At 35.8% G+C, this 22,264-nt stretch overlaps 5 protein-coding genes across 7 annotated transcripts; 1 reads left to right on the forward strand and 4 right to left on the reverse strand.

Annotated features, from left to right (window-relative positions):
- Positions 1–370: 370 nt before the first annotated feature.
- LOC148578985 (uncharacterized) lies at positions 371–1,585 on the reverse strand. Its single transcript, XM_088503760.1, has one exon. It carries the CDS (start codon positions 1,136–1,138, stop codon positions 476–478), a length of 663 nt encoding a protein of 220 aa, XP_088359886.1. The 5' UTR covers positions 1,139–1,585; the 3' UTR covers positions 371–475.
- Positions 1,586–3,766: 2,181 nt separating this feature from the next.
- Positions 3,767–5,523, reverse strand: LOC107622355 (uncharacterized). The gene is made up of 3 exons (XM_016324224.3): positions 5,315–5,523; positions 5,076–5,233; positions 3,767–4,015 (listed from the first exon to the last, which is right to left on the reverse strand). Exons 1-3 carry the CDS (start codon positions 5,411–5,413, stop codon positions 3,916–3,918), a joined length of 357 nt encoding a protein of 118 aa, XP_016179710.1. The 5' UTR covers positions 5,414–5,523; the 3' UTR covers positions 3,767–3,915.
- A 640-nt stretch (positions 5,524–6,163) lies between these two features.
- On the reverse strand, positions 6,164–10,899 carry LOC107622356 (Telomerase activating protein Est1). Of its 2 annotated transcripts, none has more exons than XM_088503721.1 (6): positions 10,641–10,899; positions 10,022–10,133; positions 9,333–9,923; positions 9,121–9,243; positions 8,795–9,003; positions 6,164–8,532 (listed from the first exon to the last, which is right to left on the reverse strand). In XM_088503721.1, exons 2-6 carry the CDS (start codon positions 10,079–10,081, stop codon positions 6,462–6,464), a joined length of 3,054 nt encoding a protein of 1,017 aa, XP_088359847.1. In that variant the 5' UTR covers positions 10,082–10,133; positions 10,641–10,899; the 3' UTR covers positions 6,164–6,461. The 2 variants fall into 2 exon arrangements, with proteins under 2 accessions (XP_088359847.1, XP_020969619.2); XM_021113960.2 differs by lacking the exon at positions 10,641–10,899 and adding an exon at positions 10,421–10,621.
- Positions 10,900–17,453: 6,554 nt separating this feature from the next.
- On the forward strand, positions 17,454–17,909 carry LOC107619972 (protein RALF-like 19). The gene has a single exon (XM_016322198.2). It carries the CDS (start codon positions 17,577–17,579, stop codon positions 17,907–17,909), a length of 333 nt encoding a protein of 110 aa, XP_016177684.1. The 5' UTR covers positions 17,454–17,576.
- Positions 17,910–19,341: 1,432 nt separating this feature from the next.
- On the reverse strand, positions 19,342–22,025 carry LOC107623704 (VQ motif-containing protein). Of its 2 annotated transcripts, XM_088503746.1 has the most exons (3): positions 21,198–22,025; positions 19,862–19,935; positions 19,342–19,660 (listed from the first exon to the last, which is right to left on the reverse strand). In XM_088503746.1, exons 1-2 carry the CDS (start codon positions 21,892–21,894, stop codon positions 19,916–19,918), a joined length of 717 nt encoding a protein of 238 aa, XP_088359872.1. In that variant the 5' UTR covers positions 21,895–22,025; the 3' UTR covers positions 19,342–19,660; positions 19,862–19,915. The 2 variants fall into 2 exon arrangements, with proteins under 2 accessions (XP_088359872.1, XP_088359875.1); XM_088503749.1 differs by lacking the exon at positions 19,862–19,935 and having other exon boundaries at positions 19,400–19,660.
- Between the last annotated feature and the right edge of the window lie 239 nt (positions 22,026–22,264).

The following is a 22,264-nucleotide window of genomic DNA, read 5'->3' on the forward strand; positions in this document are numbered from 1 at the left end:
CAAATACAACATTGGCAATTTTCAGACGCAAATGCAACAAACGCAACTGTATATAATCCGCTACACCCTGTAGCGGAACTCAATTGCACGTAATCTGCTACAGGCTATCGCGGATTACGTTGAGAGCTGCGTTACTCATAAACCGCTACACCCTGTAACAGATTATGAGTATAGTGGTGTTTATATGTTAGGGTTTAAAACCTATGATGCAAAATGCACGAATTGATACAAAATATAATCGTCATTCACAGTAAGTCGTACAAAAATAATACAGGTATAACTACATAAATAATACAGATATAACTGTCACAAGTCGTTAACCCTAACAAAAAATAAATAAGTCATAATTCATACAAAGATAACTGTCGAAAATAAGAGAATCGGACGCTACTGCTGGTCACCGTCAACATCATGGTCGCCTCTGAATGGACCAAATAGGTGCGAGCCTGTGCCACATCGAGTCGGATGCTTAACCCTAGTCGCTCGCCGATCTCCCGGTGGAGCCTCCTGTGCCCCAACTCCAAATGCAGATGGTGGTGTCCCCCCCCATGCCGAACCAAGTGTCGTACAGGCTGCCTGCGGGCTCATTCAAGTCGACTAGGAGCTGGGTCTCAGGAACCTGGGACGGCACATCCGCTGGCTGTGGCCTATACTCCGTAGGGTCTAAAGGGCCGCCTGGAATCGAGCTCTGGTACTGATGAGCGTCGTCACCCCGTATGATCTCAACAAAATCCGCATAGAACTGGGGTCCACCCAACTGATCGTCCAAATCTATAGTGAAAGAAGTGGTAGCAAGATCGGCTAACAGTTGTGTGCTAGACCCATGTAGTACCTGAGAGCTAGATACGTGGGTAAAAGGTGTACCACCCATACTAGCCTCCGCGGGGCCACCAACATGAGTGTCTGTAGGGTGCCGACGGGACGATCCTGCCTCGTCATCATGGTGGACGGGAGGTGCTCCTCCACCACGAGCAGCCCGTCGTCTAGCAGAAGATCGACGAAGGCGATGATCTGCCTGGCCTCCGTCATCACCACCAACCTGCTCCTCCTGCATCATGTCGTCTAGCCAGCGCCACTCGCGATCAGTGGCACGTGTACCGATACGTCGTCTCCTCTCCACACGTCTGTTATCCGACATATTAGACGCTGGAACTCTAGTCGGCGCCTGCGATGACCCTTTAAGTATAGCATCGTTCGGAACCTGGGTCGGTCTGGGGTCGGCGAAAGCAATCCCTGGTGACAGAATCCTATGTGCAACACGGTGCCACCAATCCAGGTACTCAGCAGATGGACCAGGATCAGGAACTCTCTGGACACTCAACACAGAACGAACTCGCTCGTCCCAATGCTGATGCCATGTCCTATAGTAAGTGGGGAACCATCTATCTCCACCCCTGCCGTCCTTACTATGAAGATACTCTATGTTGAGCGCTGGCTCAGGCAAATGCTGTACGCCCCCTAGCTGTGGGAAGACCCTGTCTACCTGATGCCACTCAATCACTGCAAAGTATATCAGGATGGTGACAGCCCGCCATAACCGGCTGTGCTCCTCAGTCAGTATCTCCGGTGGATGACTGCCAGTACGTCCAGCGAACCATAAGGTTCCCACACAATCTGATAGACAGGAGGCAAGGTCAGCATTGTACCAATGTATACATATAAGTGTGAAAAAAATAATTAAAAGAACGACAAACAAAAACAAAATACTTACATCTCGATGAGTCAGTCAATCCAATGCCAGACGATACTGTATAATCCGCCGTTCCTTTCCATCAGAAGTGGGCAAATATGTGGCCCATCTAAGTTGCAGGAATAGCACGTAAGTATGTAATTTCATATATAGAACGTAATGAACTTGAAAGAAAGAATGAATTAAACTATACCTGGATGCCAATAAAAAAGAGAAAGCATTAAAACCCGGCGGCTTCAGCGTGGGGAACCGCCAAAAGATCCATGACTGTAGCAACTGTAGGGGTCCAGCCAAGTTGGTGACGTTTCTGTTCGCCACCCTGCACATGCATCGGTACAGCCACGCCAATGCAGCGGCGCCCCAGCTATAGCTGCCCATGTCGTCAAGTCTCGCCACAAAAGGCAACCAATGAAGGTGGACCCGATTAGCACTCTTGTCCATGAACAGCTGTGTCGGCAGAAGCATCGTAATATACGCGCGTGCATATATGCGCACGGTCTCCTCCGAAGCATCCGCTGGTAACACCCTGAACCGCTCATGAAACCATGTGAAGTGGACTGTGTATAACTTTCTCTTATCCGGTGGCAGAAGCTCACCAAATAAGTCCTCGAACCACTCCCATGCCGGTATGGCCCCCTCGATGTGCATGTGGAAGTCTGTCATGCACCCGGAAATAGCCTAGCCATCCACGGGCAGCTCGAGCTGGTATGCCACGTCTTGGAGCGTGATAGTACACTCTCCGAATGGCATATGGAAAGTGTGGGTCTCAGGCCGCCACCTCTCGATAAATGCGCTGACCAGAGGTTCATCCAACCAGAACCAATGCGCGTTCAGCCTAGCCAGGTGGTACAACACAGCCTTCTCTAAGTAAGGTATGATCCTATCATGTAACGGCATATTCTGTTGCCTACGGACGCTATACACACATCGGGTTGGCTGCATTTTCAGAAATAAAGAACACCGACTTAATTTCTAACAATAACATCACCAAACTATAGCTTATGTTTCTTGTCTTAAGCTACTTGAGTTTTGAAATTACTAATTTACCTCTCTACCTTGATTATTAAATGTTAAATGTCAAAGTTTAAATTTCAAATTTTCATTTTCAAACCAAAACCTAAACTAAGTCTCTATCTATCTAATTAATGAATTACTTCCTTAATATTGAATAAAATATACATTTATTAAGATAGTGTTTGGAAATACAGACACTTACCTCTTCATCGATGGTTCCGGCTACATGAGCAACGCCGTCGAGCCGGTACAACCACCGTTCATCCTCAATTTGCATCTGAAAATTGCCAATGTTGTATTTGCGTAAAGGTTTTCTTCAATCATTTTATGTGTAAATTGTCATTTATTTATTATGTGAAAAACATCTTATTTTTAATAAAAAAAGATATAAATTATAATTTTTCAAAAAAAAATATATTTTTAAATTTTTTTAGTACTTTTACTTTTACTATTAGAAATTTGTTAAATACACTAAAAAATAAAAAAATAATTTTTATTAATTTAATGGCGCCTAAACAAACACTAAAAATAATAGTTGAAATTGAACCCACTAATGATTGCCACATATGTTTGCCTGCTTCTATCATTATTAAATTTCGCTTAACAGTCTCCTATTTCTTAAAGAAATTGAGGTTATTTCTAATGAACTGAAGAAACTAAGAGGCAATTTTCCACGGCTTATATCTTAAATCATCCTCTAAATCCTTAGGTACCAGACTACTTTCAATTCTCTTTACAGCATTAACTGATTTAAAAACCCAGGCACGTGTATAACATAGCATCAAAATCTTCTTGAACCATAAAAGCCAAAATTCTTCTATGGCGTCAGCATGAACAAAATGTCTATTCATAAAACTGAACATGTAAGTAGCCAGCATCAATAACACACACAAAAATATTATTATATAAATAAATTAATTAATTAATTTACACAACAAGGCTACAACATTATATAGGCTATGAGCTATGAAGTTCTTGTTGCACTTCCCTTGCTGTTCATGTTTTTGTTGCATTAAACCAAAGAATGAGAAACATAAGGATTAGGAAGCCAAGAGTCATTAACACAAGCTACATCTTCAGCCTCTATATTCCGGGCAAAATCTTTTGTAAGATTTAGGGTGCTGTCCATTGAATTCATCCAAAACTATTCTATCAAGCATTTCCATGATGAAAGAAGAATCCACAGAACCTTCCCAACTTCTGTAAATTAGTTATTGGTTCTTTCTAGTTGTCTCTGAATGATCATTTTGCACTAACCCCATCTCGCGCATTTGATGTTCAACTGTCACTAGGCCAGTTTGTGCAAGAAACCTACAGCGAAAATGCAGTTCACATGCAAGACACACGATTATCTTTACGACCTAATGCACTTACATAAGAACATCAGTCTCATAGATAGTATGTTAACGCAAGATTCGAAACTTCAAATAAATGGCATGGCAGACTACAATATACTATTTCTATTAATGTGAGCTCCAGGCTCCAGCCATGATGGCATCATCAGTTCGTGATAGTTATGCCTACAATTGTTAGCCAGTATCCAAATTCTGTGGTCTTTGGCATAGTGCGACACGTAAATGACGAACAAGATCAGAGCATGCAATTGAACATTAGTATGCAAGTTTGTCATTATTTTTTTGTTAAGATGTTGCAACCATAGACATGAACCAAAATAAGATTAATAGTCATGTACATATGCATAACTATGTTAACTTCAGTACAATTTGCTGGAGAAATGTTAGCTATAAGGTAAAGAAATCAATATAGGTCCCCAATTGAGTTTATCAGTTGAGCTTTGTGATTTAAGTTCATGTAAACTCATGTAAGCTCCACGAGTTTAGGTTGCAAATAGGTATTGAAAAACAAAAAATTCAGGTACATACTTTATATCCAGTCCAAACTGTTAAAAACAAATGGAAATCTTTCTGTGCTATATTAATTCAGCAGCCAGCAGACCAGAGTTTTTGGACAAATATATATGACCATAATGTTTGAATTTTGAACTGCATCTAAAATAGGCACAAATGATGGATCTTTTCAAGCCCCAGGTGAAACTACCAGAAACAAGATTAACAAATTTGAGAGTTCACCTAAACTGGTGGGAGTTAGGATAAACTCAAATAATAAACCTTAACTCAGTAAAATTGATTTGGGCACATAAACTCGTAAGCTCTCATAGTAAACTCCAGTTTGATAACTATGGCCACAAAATTATTCAGGTATGCAAAAGGAGAAGTAAGTAACCTAACATGAGGCATTTAAAAACAAAGAAGCATAATTTTCAATATGAAATGGATAGCAGATACATCAAAAGCAAAATCTAATAATGAACAAGTTAGGGGGTTTTAAGATGAGGAATTAGAAAGAGTACCAGCTAAGGAGCAAGAAGAGGGTAACACAAATAAGAACAAGGAAAGTAACATGAAGCAGCAAGGGTGAATCACTGGAAGAGAATGCTAATCCCAACATAACAGCAAGACACATACCCATCATCAAAAAAGTCAACTTTAAGGTAATCCAAGTAGGACCCTGAAATGGGAAAAAAGGAAAAATAAAAAACACAGAACAGATTCAAAATGAAGAAAGAGGTGAATCAGAGTGTGTACGGACATTCACACCAGGAGCTAAAGCTCCGAGCAGAACTGCTTGGGTTGATGATACACCTCCGCTAGTTTCAGTGGTTGATTCCATCTTCCAACAAAAGCGCATAAACGCTCCAAAATTTGCATTCACAATTGAAGAATGACAAGGAGAAGAAGAAAGAGGGGACTTGGACTTCGGCGCTGTTGAATTGGACCAGCCTTGCCCCGTTAAAAGCCCTCTTTTGGAAAAAAAAATAAATTGCACCAAAATCAGTTACTATTTTGTTTATATGCCGTATAAATGTATAAATATACGTGTAATTTAGTTTATTTTTAATGTGTATTTTATATTTTAGTATAAATTTTTTATTATAAACTAATTTTAGTAATTAATTTTGGTGCATATTTAATATGGTTAAAAAAATATCCCAAACCAATTCTAGTCTAAGACTTTAATTGACAATAAATTTTAATAATTAAATTAGTTCTTTATTTTTTATTTTGTTAGATAAATCAATTCCAACATTAAATTTTATTTATATTCACCAAGTTCTCAAATTCGATTCTTGAGGGAGGATTTTGTGTTTGTTTGGGTGTTATTATTTTGATAAAAAAAAATTTTAATGACAAAATTTTTTTTTATTTTTTAGTGTGTTTGACAAATTTCTAATAATAAAAATAAAAACACTAAAAAAAAATTTTGAAAAGCTATAATTTACATTTTTTTAAAAAAATCTTTTTCTCTTAAAAAAAAGATGTTTTTCATATAATAAATAAACAAAAAAGTACTTTTATATTGTTATATCTAAACATAATTGATAAATAAAAAGATCTTTTTACATGAAATACCAAGCATAAAATTACTCGAAAAAAGATATTTTCTTAAAAACTCACCCAAACAACCTCCTTCTCCGCATGATGCAGCTTGAATTCTTACATAACACACTTTACATGCATGTTCTACAATAGTGTGCAGCTATGAACATATATGATTATGAATCACTCTGGATTTCCAACATCATAAAATGCTTTGAATGATATTTCATCCACTTTCACCGGGATTCCTCACTGAGGGAAATGACCGAAACATCTATATCTATATACAATCTAATGTGCTCAACTAAAGTGTAAGATACAAGTTGTGAAAAACGGTGAAACATATGTTTTTGTTTTGCTCAGATGAAAGAGTTCTGATTTCCCATGAAAGTAGGTCCTCCGAGGTTAGGATCTCTCTGGAGTCTCAACTCCTTCTCCTTCAGGTACTCTAGCAGAGACACAGGCTCATTTCTCATGTCTGTCACAGCACCACAACCATAAGGGCTTGGCCTTTGAAAATTGTTGAAGAGACTTGCCTTCTGTTCACTTGCACCATAAGCAGAAGTGAGAAAACCTGGCTGCAACGGTGGTGGCCCCGGCGGTTCCATGTTTGTGTACTGGTTAGAAGGCAAAGGAATAGGATTACCCCATCTATCAAACTGATTAAACCTGTAATTCTCATGATAGAGCAAGTTTCCATGATTTCCAGGACCAGCAGTATTCATATGAGTAGGCTGCACATAATTGTTGGCCTTCTCAGGCTTGTAACTCTCTCGGTACCAACGAAGCCATTCGGAGGAAGTCATTCTTCCGGGTGGCGTGTATCCATTGGTAAAAGCTGGAAATCTAGGATCATATCCTGGTGGTCCATAAGCAGAACTCCAATCTTGATAGGCACTGGGTGGTGGTGGTGGTGATTGGTTGCTTGGATATACTTGAGAACCAGATTGTAGATTGGTGAACCAAGCAGCATTATCAGGCAACAATGGAGCAGAAGGCATTGGATTTGGAACAGAATATGTGGCAGAAGAGGGATGGAAATTTGAAGATTCATTGGCCAAAATGGTAACAGGGTTCTCTGTTTTGTTATTGATGGAAAGACTAGCCAAGGATGAAGTGGCTATTTCATCAATGGGTTGCAACCTGTGTTGTGCAAGACAATTTGTTCCATTATTTCTGTTGATGCTGAAGCTTCCTCTATCGAGGACCCAAGCGCTGAGCGAAGGAGGGCCGGCTGATATTGGAGCTTCAGAAGAAGTATATGTATTTGATTCCTTTGTTGAAGGTTCTTGCTGCTTGAATGATTTGTCACTCCTGAAGTTTGAAAGGGTAGCATGGAATTCCCATGGATCATTTTGAGCTGGGTTTTGTGCCATAAGCAGAGAAGTAGCACGGCGCAAACAATCATCAGAGGAGGTGTTTTGTTCATCCTTGTCTTTTGGTGATGTCTGCTCATCAGTTGAGATAGAAGGGTATGATGGTGCTGAGTTGTACCTTGTGAGAGGCCTAAAGAGAATAACCTCCTCTTCTTCCACTGCAGAGGATTTTCCATTGCTACCAGAGCTACTTAAACTATCCTTTGCTATAAGTTTGCCTTGTTCAGCCGCGGCGTCTTTGTTGATTTGCTGATTAAGATGTTTTGCACTTGTACCATTGCTGCCGGTCTCCACCTTTTCTGTTCCTTTCTTGCTGTGAACTTCATCTGAACTAGCCACATAAAACTTGTTTCCTGCTTCATCACATGTTATCCACTTCTGCAAATTATTTGATCTTCTTGCAATCTTCATTCCTGCTACTCTGATGCGCTCAGTGCGCAATTCAATTCCACTTTCAAAATTGTCAATGTGTTCCCAGTTACCACTGAAATCTAATGAGAAATGTGAAGGGGAAACAGGTACAAAGCCCCTTAACTCATAATCCTCCCATAGAGGGGTATTATCAAGAAGCTTCTTGGTTTTCTTTCTATTCACATTTAGTTGATTCAGAAGTTGGACAAACACATGAAAAAAATATGAAATAGCTCTTTTACTTGTCTGATCCGTAGCACATGCTTCAGCCGAATCAAGCGTGCTTGAACACCACTCCACAAAAACAAGAACAGATGGCAACAAGGGGCAGTGATTTAAAGAACTAGCCTTTAAGCATCTTTCAGTAAAACGTCCCATGAAGCTGAATGCAGCGGCTAAAGCCAGCTGCATCAAATGCTTATCATCTTTGTCTTCTGATTCATTCTTTTCAAGCTTATCAAGTAGATTCTTCAGGGAAAAGATGAGCATAGAAACTACTTGCAAGGCACGGAACGGACCTCTTCTGGCTAAATCCATTTGACGATACGACTCCAACATGTTCTTCAGTTCAATATCTTCTAGCTCCATCAGTTTATCCAACTCAACAACAGTAGATGCTAATGCAATAGGGAACTCCTCCAAACTGATTCAGGAGACAAGAAAAGTTGGATTAGAAGGCATGTAGAAGAATATGGAAATAAGTACAAAGCATTATTGAAGAATTGCTTCTGTCTAACAATTCAGCATGGCATGTCCAATTCTTGCATAATATGTAATTCAATGTCCATTTATTGAAGAATTGCTTCTGTCTAACACATGCACAGACATTAAAACATACATAGCACCTAAACAGAACAAAATGCCTAGAAAATTCTAGAGCAAAATAAACTGATTCCAAGACATACCTTGATGTTATGAAGAGGAAACTTATGGTCCTGACCATAAGAGACCATAACTTTGTATCTGCAAAGTGATTACTTTCGCCTTCAAATTTACTGTAATTCGGGCTATCGCCTTTGTATTGTTCTTTCGTCTCTTCACTGATTCTCCCTAATGGTCTTAAAAATTCAAAGCAGACTTCACTTGATGTATATTGCAGATGTGATGACCTGTTCTGCAAGATCATAAGTGACACTTGAGAACATGGCAACATAAGAAGCTTAGAAGCAGCATGGAGCATATGGATAGGGAAAAAGAAAATGTATATTCAAGATACTGAGTATCATATTACCTTTTCAAATAGCAAGATAAGATTGTTCCAAGCATCAGGAAATGGTTCTTTAACAGCTAAACTTCTTATACTATGATACATGGCAAGAAATTCATCACCAATATATGTTGCCAGTACAGCCAACTGCAAATGAACAAGGTTACTGTCTTAGGAACAAATTTGAGTAAAAAATGTTTTTCTTTGTGCATTAAATTCTTAAAACATATCTTTACCTGATTTTGGGGGTTACCACTATCTGGCCAAATCCTTGTTGCTACCAAATAGTGAGTGGCAGCAACTGACCAGTTATGATTTTGACTATCAGGGTTTTCACATTGTTGTTTATACCTTGAGAGGTCACCCATACAAACCAAGCAACGATGACATAAATATTGACATTTCAGCATGACATCTGGTTCAACAGAAGTAGAGGTCCAACCCTTCTTGTAAAACAAAGCCTCTTCTGGCACTGCATAGTGTTTTCTGAGTTTCACAATCAGAGTTTGGTAAAACTCAATAGCTTCTGACAGAAATGACTTAAATGACTGCAAATGATTCTCTGCAGCAGCATCTGGTGATGTGCCTGATTTTTTTCCGGCAGCATTACCGGAACCTTTCTTTTGTATTTTGCGAAATTCATCAATGTGTTTATAGTGGAGCTTCCACAAACAGTATTCAAGATCTTGAAGTTCTGACTGTGTGTGATTGTTCAAGAGTATTCTCTCATAACTAGACCGGACCTTGCGGTACAAGTCTTGAGCCTCGGCATTTAATAGGCCTTTAGAATGAATCAATGTCCATAGCTGCTTTTCAGAATTCCCCATCTGAACATGCCACAAAGTTGAAAGCTAAGTAAATGAAGTAAATAGTTTCCTTAAAAATAAAGCCTAACAACAAGGAATGGTAGTTTTAGAAAATCCACCTCAAGGAGAACCTTTTCTTCTTTATGATCTACAGGTTGAAGATGTAAATTAGGTGTCATGCTTGAAACTGAAGAGCTTCTTTCAAAGGTAATGCATCAGTTAGGCACAATCCTGATCAACTCCAATGATAACATTTCAATTTTCAATGGCCAAAATGCAAAAGAGAGAAAAATAAGACAATTAATTAAGCTCATGATACCAGTACCCTAACATTTCAGGGAAAACAGTGTCAACACAAGCAAAATCTGAGATCTAACCAAACAATTGAACAATCAGTTGACCATGGTGGATAAGCAAAAGATGAATTCATTCAAGGCAGGATGCAAGCAAGCACACAAGTTATGTTTGTGAAAATAAAATAAAACAGAATAAAAAATAGTCTTAGAATAATATCATACCAGGTTTACACTCAAAATAGAATAAGCAAAGTTTGGAAGCTAGTTGCAAGTTTCATTACTAGACTTATATCAGAGCTTAATTTCTTAAATTTCCACCATCACCAACACCAGGAAGTAAAACACAACACAAAAAGGAAAGATATTTGATTACCCTTTAAGGTCAAGAGTCAAGACAGAGAAGCATACTCAAAATAATTCAGCAGAGGAAAAAGAAAGTTACCTAATAATGAAGAAGATATGAAGCTTGAGTGCAGAATTCAAAGTGCAGTTAGAGATAGAGATACCAGTGTGTTGAAAGAGAAGAAGAGAAGAAACAAGAAGAATCAGTGTGTGTTTCAGTTGTGAAACAGACAAAGGAAAAGGTGGGATTATGAATTATGATGAGATGACACTCAAAATGAAATTCAAGACAAAACTACTTACAACTGTTAAGTGTTAACCCCCTTCTTTTTTTCTTTTGGCTTTTCTTATTGAATGTCTTTCTTTCTTTACCTTGTCACCATTTAATAATATTCCATCAAAAACAAGTTATTATAATTAGGAAAAGTATATGGAGCCAATTCTAAATCAAGCAAAAATGAAATAACTTAATTAATTATAATATAGTAATTAATTTTATTTATTTATAATTTAAAATATTGGTTATTAAATGTTTCACCATATTCAAATTAGGAGGAAATACATTCAGTATCACGTGAATCATGGAAACTGATTAATTAGTTTCCGTCTCTTCACTCTCATTCTCTCTTCAAATGCCTAAAACATGATAAATAAAAAAATAGATTCAGAACCATCCAATTTACAAAGAAAAAAAAAACATCATAATACCTAGTATAAACACCATCCACATAGAAGTTTCCGATTCATCTAAAGACATTTGGCTGGTTTTTAGGTTCTTAGCATTATTGTTATAATTATAATAAATATAAGTGCCTTATCATCATCCATTTCTCTGCCTAATAAATATATTCAGCAAGATCACTTGTAAATCAAGACAACGACTATCTCCGTGCCACTTCCTTCAACTTATCCTCTGATTTCTTATGTACCATCATCTAGTACTCTCTTAACAAATACCATTACTAATAATATACCGTATTATATTATTAAAAATATTGTAATATGGGCAAAAACTAAGATATTTTTAGCTTAGAAAGTGGTGGTTACTCGTTAGAAATATTATAGTGGGTCAATTAATTATCTAAAATTGATAGTTAGTTCCATAACTATATCTTATAAGTGTCAAATTTAACTAAAACATGCCACATCATAGATGCATTTACTTCCATATCCTTTTTCTTTCTTCTTCTTTATGGGACCCCAAAGAAGATTCCCTTAGCTTGACCCCAAAAAATACACAGTGAGTATGTAGAATTATTGCACCTATTAATTAATTTTCTAATTATAGCGGCTTTTTTCATATCCTTGAAAATATTTGGTTTAACTTTCGTAATTTATATATTTACAGAGATAGATATATTGATCTACAATTTATTACATTAAACAAGAGTCTAGGCCTTTTGTTATTATAATATAATTTGATAGCATCTAGTTTATTGCCACATTGACACAAATATATATTACATATGACCATACATGTGTGCATGGTGGAGTGGCTGCTGAAAATGAAAGTGTTGGTTGGGATGTCATGTTATGTTCTCATCCAATTTCCAAATAATGCTTCAATTTTGAAAATCTGAAAAATGTCTTTTTCTCATTAGCTGAGTCATTGCTCACAAATCATTTTCAATTATTTTACTACTATATTATATGTTAATTAATGACCACATTTGCATGATTTTTCACGGTATTGAATGTTTATTAGCGCTCATGCCAAAGGAGTATTTGCTAATGAAAAATTAAATATCTAATCCTACCATCATAGTATTATAAAAAAAGATAAAAAAGGAGCATGTACATTCATTCTATTTATTAATATATATAATTATATGTTAAAAATTATTTTTAATATGAAAATAAATAGAGATTGTATTTTGGTTGAATATTGATATTTGAAGTGTATCACAGTATTGTGGAAATCATTCAACACGCTCCCCACATGTTGCAACACGTCCTCATGTGTTGACTAATATGTTGTCACGTGTCCAGCACGTTCTCCACGTGTTGGCCAGGATGCTATGTTCAATACGCCTTCCACGTGTTGCAACACGTTTTGACTTCTCTTCTACAAAATTTACCCGTCTGTAATTACACCAAATAATTCCATTTAAAAAAAAAATACCAATATTTTTTCATATAAAAAAAAATCAGCCGTTATATGTTTTTGTGAGATTCTTTTCCTTTACAATAATATCACAAAAGTGCTATTTATTTATTTATTTATTTTCCATCGTTTTTAGAATAAACACTTTTGGTGAAGTTAAAGCTTGCACGCTGTGTATAGGAGCAAGCTTTTTCAAAGTAATACGGAAAGCAAACCATAAATTAAACAACGATTATGAGTATTAGTTAGTACTTAGTACATGAATTATGGAAATTAAGGGGGTCCCACAAGACAACCATCATCATCATGGGATAATAATTAGATTATCTCACCAATTTTGTATTATTTAGAGATAAAGATAATATCCCAAATTTGAAGTCACATGAGTTCCGTTAAGATGAATAGAGAGTAGAGACACGAGAGATTATAAATTAATTTGAGTCATATATAATAAGACACCATATAAATCATATCCATTTTCATGCCAAAATTCATTTTTTCATTATTCATGTAACATGCTAATGTGGGACCCACTTGTCTCATCTCCATCCTACAGTTACTGTTGATTATGGAGCCAATGATTTCTTCTCAAGAAGCACGACAAAATGCAGAAAATTTGCGAATGAAATTGCTTATGACATGGATAAATTTTGTTTTATTCAATGTAAGTATAAATGCAATTTCCACATTAAACTTATACAAACAGTTACCTCATAATCAAACATATCCATGGTGATAACAGAGGATAACTGAAAGGTTGAGTTTGAAATTTTGTTGCATAAAAAAATTAGATAAAAAATAAACTAATTTAGGAGTGTGATTATTATTGGTATATATGTAAAAGAGAAAGTTTAGGGCCAGTATTTTTATTGAAATTTGATTAGCATTTAATCATAAAAAAAATAATTAATTTTATACTAATAGATGTTATCTCACATTATTAAAAATATTGATGATAGTTAATCGATAACTAAACATTACAAATTCTGCTAACTCCTTAACACTTTTCTATATAAAAAATTCCTGAAAAACAAAACTTTTAAATGTGATTGTAGTTGTGATTTAATTTTGCGTGGATATATTGTTATACAAATGTTTAATTATGGATGTAACACCTGGATAAATTTGATGATATCTCATTTGGAGTCTACCCATTTAATAATTGCACTGAAAATGATGGATATAATAATAATAATAATAATAATAATAATAATAATAATAATAATAATAATAATAATAATAATAATAATGAGGAGGAGGAGGAAGCACTTAAATTTTAGAAGGTTAGCCTTAATCAGAAGCATGATGATGTGATCTAAAATAACCTAAGCCATCACTTTGTTGACATTGTATATTTAATATGATTAAACTTGACTATTAGCTGAAATTAAATTCCACAAAGATGTACAAATGGTGTCTATAATTTGGTGTCTAATTTATTTGTTGTAGTAACTTTTAAATATTTAATAATTATTTATTTTTATACCTTTAAAATTAAATATTAATTTTTTTTTTTTGGTGACTAAACAAGGAAAGAAACAAAGCAAAAACTATTCTAAATCCGAGCGGATGATTCGTTGGAGATCAACACTAGGCTCAGACCAAATAACATGATTAGAGTTACTCTTGGCACCATATTTAGCCATCCAATCCGCAGCTCTATTTGCTTCTCGGGACACCCATTCAACGTGAACAAGCCAAGGACGAGATAAAAGCTCCTGAATCTTGTGAACCAAATCTGTTACTTCAGATGGATACCCACTTGTAAGCTCATGCATGATGGGCAGAATGTCAAGGCAATCTGTTTCACATATAATATCCCTCAAACCGCAATCCCAAGCTAAAACCAACCCCCTCCAAGCAGCAAAAAAAAAAAAAAAAAATATTAATTTTTAATTCTTTTTGATAAGTTAGACAAATACTTTTAGACACCAAAACAATCACCTAACAATAATGATATATGTTTTCCACACGCACTACAACATGCAGTCGCCAAAGTTGACATTTTGAGTCCCAAGTTGATGAAACTGGAGACTCAACTAATTCTTCGTTAGCCGTATCGGAGCGTTAAATAAACAAAAATGTATAATAATAAAAGAATTAGTTAAAAATAATTAAAATTTATCTCATTTAATATTTATTAATTATAATTTTTTTGGGGGGTCTTCTTAGCATTAAATATTTACGAGCGGCTTTGGTTTCGTTATTGGTCATCTCAGTGGAAGAAAGAAATGCTAATATGCTAAGCTAAGCTTAGATGCCTATAATGAAATATATACTTTTGACCTTTGCATCCTTCACATTTAGTAAGGTTTAATTTTCCTCTACTGTTGGGGAATCCTAGGTTTCATTATAGCTAACTAAAGCAACATAAGAGAACAGGAAAAAGGGGAAACAGATAAAGAGTTGAATAAAAGCGTTGTTATTTCAGAACTTCAAGAGGCAAATTTGCCCAAAAAATATGCTGCAAAGATTTCCTTAACCCCTTTATAAATACATCAATTCGGGTTATTTCTGAGATTTTAGTTTTATTTACTATTACTATAAGAATATTTATTATTGAATACGATGACTGATCCTTCACTTGCTTATAAATACTTTGACGGATCCAACAATTGACATAATCTATAGAACTTAATTCATTTTCTTGATAGAATAGTTTTTTAATAACTTTACTGCCTTTATTATCTTGAAAACTTTGAAATCACGTCATTATATCGGGGTGCGAACACTAAATACCATTAATATGTCTGAATAAGTATGTACAAATAACAAGTCTCTGAAAAATATGGTTTTTTTTTTTGGTGCCGTAAAAAACTATGGTCGTTTGATTACAGATAGAAAAAGTTTAGGAGACAGCAATTTTGTTAAATTCTGGTCAGCATGTAATCAGCAAAGAAAAGTAAGACATTGGATGAAATCTCACACCATTAAAACCATCATTGATGGCTATTTGATGGCTACAAATCACAAAAGTTACTGGCCCCTTAGCATTCTTCATATAGATATATATTTTAGAAAAAATTTCTACGTACAAGTGTTTTGCGTTTACAAGCTTTACAAGTCTGAAGATAACGAAACCCACTAAACGCGCTGCTTATGTTACGTGCCTCTTTAACAGGCTTTTAAATCTATTTAAATCAATTAACGCGCAAATATATAACTTCTATTTTTCAAAAGATTTCGTTTTTTTTTTTAAAGTTTCTTGCCAAATTTGTTGGATCTCCTTCGTTCGTTCTCTTTTTGCTTTATTTTTTTTTCGATTTTCATGATTTCTGAAATCAAGCTTTGAAATCATTTTGAAGATAATAGAACTTCAGAAATACACCGATTACAGAAATATACCCAAACAATTACAGAAATATACCCAAACGGTTACAGAAAGGATTACAGAAATACACCCAAATGGTTACAGAAATACACCAAAAACAGGAGGAGATAGTATATTTCTTCTTGAAATCTTTTACTGTTTTGCTGGTTAAGGATGAGGCACATGGCAGAGACAATCTAGAAAAAAACCTAGAAGAACAGTAAAACAGTACCTTGAATAATGTTTTTTCGTTTTTCTAGTGATTTTTTATGAAAATTTGTATATTTTCTTCTTGATTTCTTCTACTCTTCGCGAGGAGTTGGAACGTTTCTGCAGAATCGTAGTTTGTTTCGAATGTCGCTTGAATCTTGACGGTTTGCGTTTTGATTGAGGAAGAAGAGGAAGAGTGAACATGTTGTGGAAGGGTGATTAAGGTGCGTGCGTTGGACGCTTGATTCTAAAAGAGTGGTGCACGTATTTTTTCTTGGATTTTAAGCAACTTGTATAGCTTGTAAGCCAAAAAGACTTGTATGTGTAGCAGGTCTTTATATTTTATTTTTCTAATTAAACAACATATACCGGATAAATTACATAGATAAATAAATTGAAAATCAGTATTATATAGATGTTTTAAATTGAATTGTGAGTTACATACCTATTTTGTTTGTAACTCTATATAAATCGAATTAATTAAATTTGATTTACACTAAATATATATATATATTGTGATTCGATTTACTATTTATACAGATTTAATTTATATGTATTTAATGTAAATCAAATTTAATTGATTCCATTTATATAGAGTTATCAATAAAACAGCTATATAACACAATTCAGTTTAAGATATGTATATAATATTAATTTTTAATCTATTTATTCATATAATTTACCCACGTAAGCCTCTGTCTTCCGTGGGTAATTTTTTCCGGCACACTGTGTAAGATTTTAATTTGGACAAGGACACAAGGCCACGAGAATATATAGCAGCCATGCTGGAAAATCAATAGGCCCATGGAAGAAAGCCCAATTGACCACAACCACATGGACTCCGTAAGAAGTAAGAACATTGAAAAGATATTAAAAGTTAGTGAGGACCTATATTGGTGCAATCAAATTAGAATCAGAAATAAAAAAAAAAAATTAGAATGAGAAGTATAACTTAAAAGAGTAATTAGAAACAAAAATTGATATATTAAGAGTTTCGCACAAATATAGCAGCTCGGGAGCTTTGGAGGCAATACCAAATTTAGTAACAGTTGCAAAATCCGTTAAGATTGTTAGAAGAAACAAAGCAACCTTCAATTTTGATCAAATTCATGCATGCCACTCATTTTATCTCAAAAACCTTTACACAAAAATGATTACATCAGCTAATTTAGCAAATACACCACACAAATTCTATTTCTAAACTCTCCTTTCTTTTCTATCCAAAACATAAACCAATTCTCATCCCTCATTTTTTCACCTATATCCACCCTTTCTCCAACCCAACCAAGTTGGGCAAGAATAATAATAATATTAAAAAAAGAAGCATTTTAAAAGGCTTTTTTTCCTAATTTTTTTTCTTGTTGCATTCCAACCCAGAACCAAACGAAAAACCTTGCCCCATTTGAATCAAAATGGAGTCAAAGGCATTGCTTGTTATCTTCGTCCTGGCCACCTTAGCATTCGCCATGGTGGCCGAGGCAACGAAAATCCACGAATTCTCAAGGCTTACTTCCCCTGGGGACTATGATCTGCTCGTTGATGACAACGAGTTCTTGATGAACTCGGAGACAACTCGTCGGACACTGGCACAGGCACGGTACATAAGCTATTCTGCTCTTAGGGCTAACCAAATCCCATGCGGTCAACGTGGACGTTCTTACTATGATTGCAATAAGAGACAAAGGGCCAACCCCTACCGTCGCGGTTGCAGTCGCATCACAAAATGCCAAAGAACCATGGATTGATTCAATTCAAAACTATACAAATTTGGATGATCCTTTGCATAACGTTACAATATTAATTACTAGATTTTCTCCCATGCATTCAGACACAATTTACATATATATGGTGATCCTGTTTTATTTCTCTGTGTTAATGTAACATGTATGTGCCTCTTTCTCTTCTTTTTTTTATTGTATTTTGTTATTATCATTATTATCAAATGCAAAGGAAATATATATATAAATAAAATATTTATTAAGTGATTTAAGTGTTACATGAACCTTCACGTGCAACTAACTATTCTTTCTTTAATTTCTTCCCCAATATGTATAGACATACATTTTCCCTCGCTCTTTTTCTATTAAGCGAACCATGTTTGTGTGTCTTTCATGCATTAAAGTAGAAAGTTTGGTAATACCAAACAGGAATATTTAGAATGTTATTGGTGTGCATAATCAGGTTTATGCTAGTGTTAATCATATCCAAAGCATGGGTGACAATTTTGCTCCTCGTGCGGTGTTGAAAGTTCCACTATTAGTCTATTACGTTAATATATATATATATATATATATATTTGTTTAATAGACCATCCAACTGGTTAACCTTCAACTAATAATGCTACTTTTAATTGCGTTATTCAACGTCATGTTAGCCATAATACCAAGTTTAATTTATTGATAGTGGAGGAGCTTAGAGATTGACATAAACCAAATTACAAAACCACACGTACGCTTGATTTTGTGATTTTGGTTGAATCAAGGTGATTTGCTAAATATGTTTTTCACCCCCTAATATGTTTTTTTTTTTCTACGGTATCTTCTAAACGGTAAAAACTCAGGTGAAGTTGATACTTGAGAACCGTTCAGGTATCAACTTCACGTGATGTCGACTGCACCTGAGTTTCCACCCTTCTAAAGACTAATCTGTCGCTAGCCAATGAGTTACTGCATGCACAAAATAAAATTCGAACTCTCGACACTTGTTTAAGTAAACTAGTAAAATAATCAATGGATCAATCCAACTTGGTTGACTCGTTCTTTTTTTTTTTGTTCTAAATAATGAATAACTAAAATTTATTGGAACCCAACTAATCTAAGCTTAAAGCCCCGGAAATTATGTGCTCTATACGTACAATTTTAACGTTTTGTCGAGTATTACTTAAAAAAGTAAAAGTATCTCCTAACCCCCTTTTTCCACTTGAAATGATTAATTGACTTGATTGATATATAAAAATGAGAAAGTGAATTAATCTAAATTATGTGAATAAAATAAATAAATATAAGGCTAAGTTTGTGGAAGCGGTGTGGGTTCTACCAAGTTGAAGGTAGCGAAGACATGGTCAAAGATGTCATGGTTGAAGTTTCCTCATCACAAAGACTTGAATGGATAGGACATCAAATCAAAAGATGCCACATGTGAAATGTTTTATAATTTTCAGAAAACATGAAAGCGAAGGAAAATAATAGAAGGTGACATTGATAAATGAAAATGGGTCAGCAAAGGCAACAGGGGATTTTCATAGCAGTGCACATGTCAAGTTTCAAATTACCAATAAATGCACCACCAACCATGAGTTGCAAAGTCCACAAAAATAATGTAACACCACACAAACAAACAAAGGAACAAACAATCATCCAACACACAAAACAAAACCCATTCCTTCCTTTGCTTTCTTCCCTCCCCATCTTTTCTTTACCTTTCATCATCACAAGTCCCACTTCCCCCTCTTCCCTTCATTTTCTCATGTCCCCCATTCACTACAGTTTTGGTCTCCCTTCAGTCAAAAAGAAAAAAAAAATATCCTATCAAATACTTTTTTAAAAATACAGGAAAAAAAATATTAAAGATGTTAATGCATTCAATAGAATAAAGGCTTAAAAAAATTTTACTTGTTTATTTAAAAAAAAAAAACTATTTTTTGAATGTACTAGTTAGCAAATCCCTTTTATAATTGAATTGAAGAAAGAAGGACTACCTTTGCATGATTGCTTTTTACGGCTGTTCAAAGCTTTATATTCAAGACCCTGACTCAAAAGAAACCAAGGGTCCCTACCATAAGGAGGAAAAGAACAAAACAAAACAGAAATAAGAAAAGAAAAAGAAAAAAATACTTATACTTTAATGGATATGGATTGTGATTTTCTTGTTCACACCATGAATGGCTCTCATCTAAACATCAACAAGCTTAGTCTGACTTCTCCTTATCACATTACTGCAGCAATTTTTTTTCAAAGTACATGTGCAGAGCAGATGAACTATCACATTACATAATCTAAAGTTTTCATTAACAAGAATTGGCCTACCACCTAACAAGTTAAGAATCAAACTTAATAGTTAACAGCAATTACTCAACAAGGGTGGACTCTCTTTTTATCCCACCATAAATCCATTTTGCAGACAAGCTTAGATCAATGCATGTGGTTGTTTGGGACAAAAAGCACAAAGTAGTTTTTTTTTTTTTAAAATAAAAATGGATGGTTAATGCTTAGAATTAATACACGAGGTCATAAACACATGGATCATCAATGGCATCCTTCCCTGACACAGAAAGCCAACAAAAAGGGTCAAGATTCCTTGCCCATTCTTCTACTCTTTGTTTGACAGCTAGCCCCAAAGCTGCTTTTGCAATTTGATCCTCAAACCCCAACACTCTTTCCTTCTTTTATTTATTTTATTTTATTTTGAGGGGGTTCCTTTCACATGCCAGGTTTCTTCTCAGTTCCTAACACCTTATTACTGTAATGTAATATTATAGTGCCACACCAACCAATCAACCATGAATGCCCTCAGCCCCAAGCAACTCAATTGGGATCACATAATTCAATTTCGGCATTCAATGCTGCCTTTCTGACACTACATCATTTTGACGATAAAATCATCTGAATAATTTAAAAAAAAAATTCAATTCCCGTTTCATCCAAATACCCCCACATAATTGACCAAATCTAAGCCGTCAAAAGTAGTAAAATTCAGATTCACATTCTCAAATTACTTGAAGCTTTTCTAATCTATAAGCTCAAACTACTAGAGAAAAACACAGAGAACCGAAGTAGTAATAAAATTAAATTCCCAAAAAAAAAAAAAAAAAAGAGGAAACACAACACGATTCTACATACAATTGAAGCAAGATTCTTCCATTCTCTCTCCATAAACCCGTTACAAATTCATCGCTATTTCTCCTCGTCATCATTATCATGAATGCCAATATTACATATAAGAATCTTCCACAAAATCCAAATTGAAATTAAATTAACAAAAGAAGAAGAATATAACTCAAGATGCAGCAGCAGAAGCAGAAGCAGAAGAAGAACCTGAAGGAGAAGCTCTAGGAGAAGTTGTGGGGAAGAGAGGGAGCAAGCGAGGTTCAGAATCCCGAGGAGTGGAAGCAGGCGAAGGGTGCAGGAAGAACCCTTTCTCCTTTATGGCTTTGTCTTCAGCCTCCGAATCCAAACCGGGGGAGCTGCTGAACCCGGTTTGTTGTTGAGAGGGACCGGATCGGTCGAACGGGTCGGGTATCAGTGGGGTCACGGGGCTCAGAACAAGAGCGGGAAAATCGAGGATGCTAGGTGAAAGGATCTCGGGTTTTCGGGGCGAGAAACCCGACCCGATTGGTGAGAAAACGGGCATCAAAGGGTTGATGTTGAGGTTCTTTAGGGAGTTCCTTCGCTCGTAGAGCTTGAAGCCTGACTGCTGCTGTTGCTTCTTGTTAGCGTTGGGCTTTATGGGCGGGATGCTGTGGTTGTGGTGGTGCGGGCTTGCGGGCTTCGAAGCCTGCTTGGCTGTCTCTGATGAGCCCGTCAGCATTTGGACCACCTGCTTGAAGGAAGACGTGTCTGCCTGAACGAATGTTGTCGGGTACGGGTTTGCGGGTTCGGATCTCGTGATGGGCTTTTGAGCCTGAGGTGACAGTAGTAGCCCATTGCTGCTGCAGCTGCTGCTGCTTGCGGCGGTTGTAAATGGTGCTTTGTGGTTGATGTCTTGGTACCTTGGGGACATGGTGGACTCCATTGGTGACTCTCTCTCTCTCTCTTTCTCTCTTTCTCTCACACACACTGATTTCTAGAGAGAGAAAATAATAACAACGGAAGAGAGAGAGAGAGAGAGGGAAGTGGAGGGGACTTTAGTAAGAGATGGAGGTGAGACTTTGGTTACTTTGGTTTTCTATTTGCTGAGGGACCTTAAAGTCTTTTCCCACTCTTCTTCATTCTGCATATGCCATATTCTAATCCATCCCTACGCGCACTCTAAGCTGTGTAACCCACTCAACCATAGTAGCTAGAATCTCGATTTAACTCTTAAAATCTTCCGATATTACGATTTTAAATGAGTTTATCGATTTTACGAAATTTGTACTAAGTCTGACGATTTTACGATTTAA

The sequence above is a fragment of the Arachis ipaensis genome, chromosome B10 (assembly GCF_059453495.1).
Source record: "Arachis ipaensis isolate K30076 ecotype BB chromosome B10, ASM5945349v1, whole genome shotgun sequence".
Classification (NCBI taxonomy): Eukaryota; Viridiplantae; Streptophyta; class Magnoliopsida; order Fabales; family Fabaceae; genus Arachis; species Arachis ipaensis.

What these genes read in the sequence shown, in the direction of transcription:
- LOC107619972 (XM_016322198.2), top strand. Translation starts at nt 17,577, where the DNA reads ATGGAGTCAAAGGCATTGCTTGTTATCTTCGTCCTGGCCACCTTAGCA.
- LOC107622355 (XM_016324224.3), bottom strand. Translation starts at nt 5,413, where the DNA reads ATGCGCTTTTGTTGGAAGATGGAATCAACCACTGAAACTAGCGGAGGT. An exon ending in CTTTAGCTCCTGGTGTGAAT is followed by an intron (nt 5,234 to 5,314) that starts GTCCGTACACAC and finishes TTCCCATTTCAG; the next exon opens with GGTCCTACTTGGATTACCTT. An exon ending in CTCTTCTTGCTCCTTAGCTG is followed by an intron (nt 4,016 to 5,075) that starts GTACTCTTTCTA and finishes TTTTCGCTGTAG; the next exon opens with GTTTCTTGCACAAACTGGCC.
- LOC107622356 (XM_088503721.1), bottom strand. Translation starts at nt 10,081, where the DNA reads ATGACACCTAATTTACATCTTCAACCTGTAGATCATAAAGAAGAAAAG. An exon ending in GTGGTAACCCCCAAAATCAG is followed by an intron (nt 9,244 to 9,332) that starts GTAAAGATATGT and finishes GTTCATTTGCAG; the next exon opens with TTGGCTGTACTGGCAACATA. An exon ending in TTATCTTGCTATTTGAAAAG is followed by an intron (nt 9,004 to 9,120) that starts GTAATATGATAC and finishes ATGATCTTGCAG; the next exon opens with AACAGGTCATCACATCTGCA.
- LOC107623704 (XM_088503746.1), bottom strand. Translation starts at nt 21,894, where the DNA reads ATGGAGTCCACCATGTCCCCAAGGTACCAAGACATCAACCACAAAGCA. An exon ending in TCCTAGAGCTTCTCCTTCAG is followed by an intron (nt 19,936 to 21,197) that starts GTTCTTCTTCTG and finishes TCCTTATGGTAG; the next exon opens with GGACCCTTGGTTTCTTTTGA.
- LOC148578985 (XM_088503760.1), bottom strand. Translation starts at nt 1,138, where the DNA reads ATGTCGGATAACAGACGTGTGGAGAGGAGACGACGTATCGGTACACGT.